The sequence below is a fragment of the Tripterygium wilfordii genome, chromosome 16 (genome assembly GCF_013401445.1).
Source record: "Tripterygium wilfordii isolate XIE 37 chromosome 16, ASM1340144v1, whole genome shotgun sequence".
In the NCBI taxonomy this organism is placed as follows: Eukaryota; Viridiplantae; Streptophyta; class Magnoliopsida; order Celastrales; family Celastraceae; genus Tripterygium; species Tripterygium wilfordii.
Genome location: NC_052247.1, coordinates 4869807 through 4878900, shown reverse-complemented (window position 1 = coordinate 4878900; position 9094 = coordinate 4869807). Strand labels below are relative to the sequence as shown.

The window sequence follows — 9094 nt, the reverse complement described above, 5'->3', positions numbered from 1 at the left end:
CCCAATAATTATATGAAGATCGCATTTCATCGAACATGTTCCAGGCAACACTCACTGGACATACCAGCATTGGAGATTCACGTCACTCTCTTATCAGTCACCGAGAGCGGCTGATGGGTGAGTAAAATGTGAACCCAATATGTTCAATTCGCTGCCTAGAACGATTCCGCGGCCATACCTACTCACACGCCACCACCTCACCACCGCTCCGCCACCACCACAAGACACCGCCTTGGCCAACCTCATTCTTACCTCCACCAACCACCGAACCCTTGCACAGGCTCTCCATTCCCCTTCCATTCAATGGACACAAGCTCTTGTCAACAGCATCCTCAAGCGCCTATGGAACCACGGACCCAAGGCCCTTCAATTCTTCAAAGTTCTCGACCACCACCCTTCCTACTGCCACCATCCCTCCTCCTACGATCACGCCATCGACATCTCTGCCCGCCTCCGCGACTTCCGGTCTGCCTGGGCTCTCCTCGTCCGGATGCGATCGCGCCGTCTCGGACCATCTCCAAGGACCTTTGCAGTCCTCGCCGAAAGGTATGTTTCTGCTGGGAAACCCGATAGGGCAGTTAAGCTGTTCTTGTCTATGCACAATTACGGCTGCTTACAGGATTTAAATTCATTCAATACGATCCTTGATGTGTTGTGTAAGTCCAAACGGGTTGAGATGGCGCATAATTTTTTCAGGACTTTGAGGGGAAGGTTTAAGGCTGACTGTGTTAGTTATAATATCATTGCAAATGGGTGGTGTTTGATCAAGCGAACGCCAAAGGCGTTGGAGGTGTTAAAGGAGATGGTGCAGAGGGGATTGAGCCCAAACTTGACCACTTATAATATAATGCTTAAAGGATATCTTAGAGCTGGTCAGACAAAGGAAGCTTGGGATTTCCTTTTGGAGATGAAGAGGAGAAAGTGTGAGATTGATGTTGTTACTTATACTACTATGGTTCACGGCTTTGGTGTTGTGGGTGAGATCAAGAAAGCTAGAAAGATTTTTGATGAAATGACGATGGAAGGGGTTCTTCCTTCTGTTGCAACCTTTAATGCTTTGATTCAGGTGCTGTGCAAGAAAGATAGTGTGGAAAATGCTCTACTGGTCTTTGAGGATATGGTCAAGAAAGGATATGTTCCCAATACAATTACTTACAATCTGTTGATCAGAGGGTTGTGTCACACAGGTGAGATGCAGAGAGCGATGGAGTTTATGGGAAGAATGAAGGAAGATGAGTGTGAGCCAAATGTTCAGACATACAATCTTGTAATCCGATACTCTTGTGATGCTGGAGATATAGAGAGGGGTTTGGATGTTTTTGAAAAAATGGATAGTGGAAATTGCTTGCCCAATTTGGATACATTTAATATTTTGATAGGTGCAATGTTTGTAAGGAAGAAGTCAGATGATTTATTGATGGCAGGGAAGTTGTTGATTAAGATGGTTGATAGAGGATTTCTACCGCGAAAGTTTACTTTCAATCAGGTTTTAAATGGGCTGTTGCTAACAGGGAATCAAGGTTTTGCAAAAGAGATCCTGAGATTGCAGAGCAGATGGGGTCATCTTCCTCGTCAGTTCAAATTGTGAAGTGTTATTGGCATTCAGACTTTGTATAAAATTACCCTCATTTCAGTTCATATATGTGGAACCTGTAACTGCTTCAACAGTATACCTCACCCTGAAGCTAGGATGTGTAATCTTGCTTTGAAGATTTTCTCAAACAGTTACTGTGCAAGTATTTTAGCTCTTATGGAATTTCTAGAGCTAAGCTTTTCCCATAAAACTGCTGGTCGAATTGAGGGTCTTTATCTGAAGCATTATTGTTCCTGAACTCCCATGCAAATTTTGTGGCTTTAAGTCCTTCACTTTCTCTATTTGAGTACAATTGCTTCTTTGAAAATACCTGGATTTGTCTAATATGACTTTTCTAGGAATTTTGGTGATGGCTTTAGACAGGTGGTAAATAATAGATCTTTGCCACATCAACTTGAAGTGCTGGAAGATAACTTTCTGAGATGGCCAACTAGTCCTGCTGCATGGATCCCGTTGGCTTTAATTATTTCGGAGTGAAAACAAGCTTGCCTTCTTGTTGGTGCATACATTGCTTAGAACTGATGGGATTTGCGATAATTTTGTATGTTATTTGTATTTGATGGTACCCAATCATGATCCTTTAATATAGTCCAACTTTCGGGGAATTGCAGAGATTTATGGTTTTCAAAATTAACCAATCTTAAACAGTTGGTATATAATGTTTATGTTCCCATATGCCAGGACGATCTTCTCCTTGTATCAATTTCTGTCGTAAGGCGTGTCCATTTCGTGGTAGAATTCTTCTGCGGGAGTGCTTGGGCTTTTGGGTAAACGGCAAATTGGTATTTGAAACGTCCGGGGACTTGCTGCTTTTGTTTCATCCTGAGAGCCATCAAATGAAAAATGTTGGAATTCGCAGTTATGAAGGCTTTCATTATCTAGACACTTTTGTGGAGAGCTTGTTCTTGCTTGACCAAGGCAACAAAAATTTGAAAAAAGAGAACATTCAGTAAAAGAGGCTGGGAAAAAAAGAGGATAATTGTAGTATGGAAGGAACTGAGAAAGAGAAGGTACTATTACTCCATGGCAATTATGATCATATTATATTTGGCTATTCTTGTCGAACATCGTAGACTAGATTTCTGATTCTGAACGTCATTCAGATTTTTAGTTTTCTGCGTGATGTCTGTTATTGAAAAACACAATATGTTATTCTTTTGTTTTACTATTTGAGTGATATTTGTTTAAGATTATCTATTTTGATATGTTCAGAATTTTTTATGTAGGGTTCCAATGATGGGGTGTGAAATCGAGAACCGTGATTGCAGGGCAAGATGGGATATCAATAAACAGGTAGCTGTTGGGTAAGGTTTCCTACATTTTCAAGTAATTACCTTTTACATAGGATTAAGTTGTTGTTTGCAATTACGTTTCTTGGTAGAAGATGCAAATTTTCAGAAACTATGTTTTGATTACTCATAGTATATTTGACTTGATGTGTCAAAGCCTCAAGTTTTGATCCCAGAAGTGATGGGGATAGGTATGCATAAGGTATTCCAAATGCTACATTGTTTTTCTGTGAATGGAGTTGCTGAAAGAGGTCATACACTTCTGTCTAAATCATCGATGACAATGCTCAATTGATTATGGATTTTCATGAAATGGTGCTATTTTTACCATTTTCTTATGGCAGTAGCTGTAACTAGGCCTGTTTTCTGTGAGGAGCCTGTTCTTGTGAATAGAGTTCTCAAGGAAGAATGATCTAAGAAACTCCAGAACTGTTTCTACTTTCATGAGCTAACTGCATTGACAGTTTGACACATTCTGTTTTTTCCCTGTTATTTGCTAAGCAAAATGGAGAATAGGGAAAGAAAAGGGCATTTAGAAGCTATTCGGCTAAGGCGAGTTTTTTTTTTTTTTAAGATGTAAAGATTACAGAACATGTAAAAAATGTTGTTCAACTGATACTTCTTGTTGTTTGTTTGCCTATTCTTTTGACTGTAAAACACGCAACTGGTTTTCTTAGTCCCACTGCAAGCTTCATAATATCACCAAGCGTATCGACGTCCCTGAATCTTGCCGGTCCATGAGTGATGGCAAAACGCACTTGTAGGACCCCAAAAACACACTCTACGTCCTTCCGAGTAGATTCTTGCATTTTAGTGAAGTGTTTTCTTTTTGGCCATTGTGGGCATGGAATTGTTCTCACAAATGTAGACCAACGGAGATATATTCTATGTGCGAGATAATATTCCATATTGTATTGATTACCATTAATCATGTAATTTTCCATATGTGAGATAATATCCCATATTGTAGTAATCATGTAATTTGCTTCATGAGCACTTCCATTAACTAGTGCACCAAATATAGGTGAGTTTTGTAGCACGTTGATGATATTTAGAGACCCTGGCATTCCAAATCCATCATACCAAATCCAAAGATCACGAGATGTCACAGCTTCCAAAATAATGGTCAACATATGATAATGACGGGTGTATGTCCCTTGCCAGACAGTTGGGCAATTTCTCAATTGTTAGTGTATACAATCAATACTTTCAAGCATATTAGGAAAACCATGTTCCTCGTTATGTGCTCATAAATGATGTACCGTCTTGATCGGGCGCCCTCAGGTACCTTTCCCCAAAGATTGCGACAACTCCTTTTACAAATGATCTTAGACTAGCAATTGCAATGCTCTCGTTGATTTGTATGTACTCATCCAAAGAACATGTTGGACTCTCGTATACAAGGATCCTAATCGCCGCGGTAATCTTAATTTTGAAGAGCATAAAGCCCTAGAACTGTAGTTGCATTTCGTATCTAGGCAAAATATGCATCATGCGCTACTATAACATTTGCAATGTGGAGAAAAAGATTTCGACTCATTTGAAATTTTCTTCTGAATAGACCTTCGTGGTAAATCGGATTTGGCTTGCAATAGTCATTCCACAATCTGGTGTAACCGTCAACATGATTGCAATGAATTATTCTATGGCCTTTGTCTCCTTCCACTTGCTTGTTGATAGTCTATCTCTTATGCAGTAAAAAGCTGCTACAACTCATCTTCAGTGTTAGAGTCAAAAGCAATGAATTCCCTCAAAATCTCAGAACTAGGACTTGGATGATCTATGGAGAAATTTGTGAATAAGGTTTCTGTGTTTAAATAATTTGGTATATAATGATGAATGAGAGGGTCAACATATTTATAGATTAAATGACACATGATTTAAAATATAGGGGTAAATAAAGTAGAAACTCATTTTGCATATCCATTGTTGAAGTGGGCTACAATCAAAATACGCAGATGATTTTGCATAACACTATTCAAATATCCCCTCCCCGTTTCAAAAAAAAACATTATTCAAATATGAATAGTACAATTATGCATACCCATTTTTATACCCTTGTTGGAGTTGCCTTAAAATATCAATGTCACACAACAACACCAAACGGAGTCCAAATAGAGGTGATCAATTGGCTAAACAGCTCGTCCAATCATGTATAATTAAGCGCAAGATGCCACCAATCAGCCAGCCACCCACATTATATCACACATGATACATCATAATATTGTGAGAGAAGAAGGAAGTTGTTGATGTGCTAGCAAAAAGATGGTGTTAACAAGAGTAGAGATTCCACCTATTTGGTAAGGTGGAATCGCAAATGGATCCCCTAGCTATATGTCAGCGGATTCGCTTAAAAAATTGAAGCTCCCATTGGGAGCTTCTTTTGAGAGCTGGGAAAGGTTTTTTTTTTTTTTTTTTTAAAAAATAAATTCACATGGACCCAATGTAAATCATTAGGTCTTTTATTTTTTAAAAAAACTAATGTGGGCTCCAAAGTTTTAATAATCGACAAAAGTATACTTTTAATTTAACTTATATAAATTTTTCTCATTGATATTATAAATTAAATTTAATATTTATAAAAAATTAAAAAAAAAAACACATTAAATGTAATAAAAGTTGATATAATATAAGATGTAATGATAAAAAATTTAATATAATTTTAAATTTAATATTTATAATTTATGCTTGAAATTAATCTAATAATAAATTTAATTTAATAAATTAATTTATTATAAAATCGTAAATATAATATTATTAAGTTTAAGATACTATTTTTATTCAACAGTTTATCCACTAGCATCTACTTTAGTTCACCAAACACTTCACAGCATATTTCACAACTTTAAGCTTAACTTTTTTCCCACAACTTTTCTCCTAACAATGAAAATTAATTCAACCGCGCTACCAAACGCACTTATGGTTTTTTTTGCTAGAGCAAGTAACCCTGTCCATGCCTAGCATCTACCTGAATTTACTTTATTTATTTTTTTCGATTTCATGCAAGTAGTCATGTTGGCAGAGTTTGAGGCTAAAAAACAACCCTATCTAATTTCAGCCCGGCCCAACTCATTTCATGTTTTATCCTAAATTTCTATTACAAGCCCGGTCCGATGTTTTATGACCTCTAATCCCTATAAAATAAGGTGTTGCTATTTGCACCCCCTTTTTACTTTCGACACCCCTTATCTAGTCAAATTCATAAAAGTGTAATGATGATTCTCTTTTTAAAAAAAATAAAAAATGTTATTTGATAATGATGTCGGCACTAAAAACAAAGTGATTAATTGCTCTCTTTTTTTAAAAACAAAAAAAAATGTTACTTACAAATGATGACACAAGTTCGGTTTTCCTCGGAAAATGAATGGGGACAAGACAAATATCTATGTTCACGTGATTAATTCCGCATGTGTTACTAACACAACTATTTGTTTGTCTATCTGTGTTCACGTGATAATTGTATTTTTTCTTTGTTCGGTAAAATTTCTTTTACGATTCTGAAAAAAGGTGAATATTATGCGCGCTCAATGTTTATTGAAATGTGTACCTGTATTATTTGTGTGTCAATAATACATATACAATATATTATAATAACAACATATGTAAACTTTTTATACATGTTCCGTCTATTTTTTCTTTGTTTATATTCACCTTCTCTCATATGAGGTTGAGAAAAAATGTATCATCTAAAATTCTGGGCTGAAGATTTAAGATTGTCAAATGGTTCTAGTGATAAGGTAAATATATGATTTTTTAATTTTTTGAAAATTATTTTCATTAATTGCATAGATTAAAGTGAATTTATATTGTTGGTAGGATGATATTTGGGTAAATGAAATAAAACAAGAAACTTGACTTATTACCATGTGTTTCTCCTGAAGTGGATGATCTTGATTGTCGTGTTGAGCTACAGATGTTCATAGAATAATTTAAGCATCAGTCAAGGCCTGGTACAGATGTTCATAGAACATTCTTAGGAACCAGGTAGACACAGTTGTTTATCTCTCTACAATACTCCACCACTCCCTCCACAAAGCAGTTTAAGATCAAGTTTGGTTGACCATAGGCATGTATATCTTAGTCAGTTCCCACCTAAATTGCATCCTTACATTATGTTCGTAAAAGACGTAAGAGCTTATGGAAATTGTGGATTTCGGGCTGTTACTGGGTTGCTTGGTCTTGGCGAGGATGCATGGATCAGTGTCTGACAAAACTTGATTGATGAATTAAGGACATTTTGGGCAGAGTACGTCGATCTATTTGGTGGTTATGATCGGGCATGTTCCATTTACACTTCACTGAACTTTTGAGAATCAGATAGACCAACACCACTTCAGAACTTGATGACAATGCCAAACATGGGTCACTTGATTGTTTCAAGGTACAATATCGTATTACATCTTATTAGTTCTGAACAATGCTTGACATTTCTACCACTGCGATCAATGCCTCCACCGCCACATGAACATGTTACTATTACTATCGAGTTCATTAATAATAATCGCTTCATCTAGGTTGCCTTGACAGAGGGTTATCCGATGCCTCCCATTATGATTCAATGGTCTAGATACAGGTACGATTGTGCAATTGCATGAGTTACACTATATACCGAACAACTTGTAGCATACAATCAGTGTAGTAGTTTTATATTTTCTTCTGAAACCATTATGTTATAATTTACGTAATTTGTATGAGTAGTGGAAAAATAAAGATGTAACATGCGTAAATGTGCGTTTAATGAATAAATCATTGTCTCCTCACATACTTTAAGCTCGCAAATTAATATAATCAAATTATGTTAGATAAAGAAAAAAAATTATCTAACCAATTTGAACGCCAGATGTGGCCATCAATAGTGGAAGTGTCATTCACCATTTTTTGTCTATTTGTTACCGAGTGTTGCTATTTATACTCACTCTATATGTCTATACCTATGAATCTATGTATTTTTGTTTTTATTGTCATTCAATGGTCAGTTAGAAATAGTTGAATCCGTACTAATTTGTACATTTGACTATAAATCATCTTATATATACACCATTGACTCTTGACTTACAATATATTTAAGCCTTTGGCCTTTGTTTCGAATTTATTATTGAAGTTTATAAAAATCTTTGGTTTTTACTTAGCATAGTGATAAACATGCTCATGTCTTGTCTTGTCCTTTGTTATCTGTCTAAAGATAATATATTCTCTGTTAAAGTGTGTAACTCTTTAGTTGTAGAGAATATATTCTCTGTAAAAGGGTGTAACTCTTTAGTTGCATCAACAATTTCAACGTTAACACCATTAATCTATATATACATAGATATGGTTCTTATTGGCAATATACATACCATCAGAAGATATGAATTTGGATCAATTGAGGATTTGCGCCAATGATCTGCGATTATCAAGTGGTTCAAATGATCAGGTAAATATGCAACTTTTTAAATGTTTTAGGAAATTTTTTCCATTAATTGCAGATGCTCAAGTGAATGTCTATTGTTCTCAGGATGATATCCAATACTTTTGTGTTGTTAGTATTTAGTAGTTATAATCCAGTGTTTAGAAAATTCTTCTTACAATCTCTGCATGCAAGCCATGTGGACAAACGCTATCTCTCTTTGCATATATAATGCATGTTATTGCAATGAATCTAACAATTAAAAATTATAAGAGTGAACCTAACTCAATTATTTGTTTGAGTGAAATTATTAATAGTAATAAAAAAGTTGGTTTTTGTCAATTATATAAGAGAGAGACAACACCAAACATTGTTTATAATAGAATTTTTTTCTTCTTTTTTTATGACATGACATAAAAGAATTATGGAAAGTACATAATCTACAAACAATATGATATTTGTCAGCGTTTATCGAATCAATATCAATATTGGGTTATATAATAAATTTCATAACAAATCAATTGTCATGATATAGAAAAGAATAAGGAATATAATGGGTTTATATAATAAATAGGGTGAGTGTTTTTAGAAAGTCCCTTTGTTACCACGTGATATGACTATCATTATAATATAATTCATTATTTTGTGTCATTCAAATTTTTTAAAAAACAAGAACTTTAGTGTTAAGTTTGACGTCACTCTTTTATGTCTCAAAACCTGTCATACAGAACAAAAATCAAGGTACCTTTTTGACATTTAAATCTAACAAAGGGAGTGAAATAAGTAAAAATTGGGATGTAAATACGAGCGTCGTATAAAATATTT

At 35.3% G+C, this 9094-nt stretch overlaps 1 protein-coding gene across 2 annotated transcripts; it reads left to right on the top strand.

Annotated features, from left to right (window-relative positions):
• Positions 1-1751, top strand: LOC119981472 (pentatricopeptide repeat-containing protein At1g74900, mitochondrial). Of its 2 annotated transcripts, XM_038824604.1 has the most exons (2): positions 1-546; positions 697-1751. In XM_038824604.1, exons 1-2 carry the CDS (start codon positions 140-142, stop codon positions 1586-1588), a joined length of 1299 nt encoding a protein of 432 aa, XP_038680532.1. In that variant the 5' UTR covers positions 1-139; the 3' UTR covers positions 1589-1751. The 2 variants fall into 2 exon arrangements, with proteins under 2 accessions (XP_038680532.1, XP_038680531.1); XM_038824603.1 differs by having other exon boundaries at positions 1-1751.
• Positions 1752-9094: the final 7343 nt, after the last annotated feature.

Coding starts and splice junctions, on each gene's coding strand:
- LOC119981472 (XM_038824603.1), top strand. CDS start 140: ATGTTCAATTCGCTGCCTAGAACGATTCCGCGGCCATACCTACTCACA.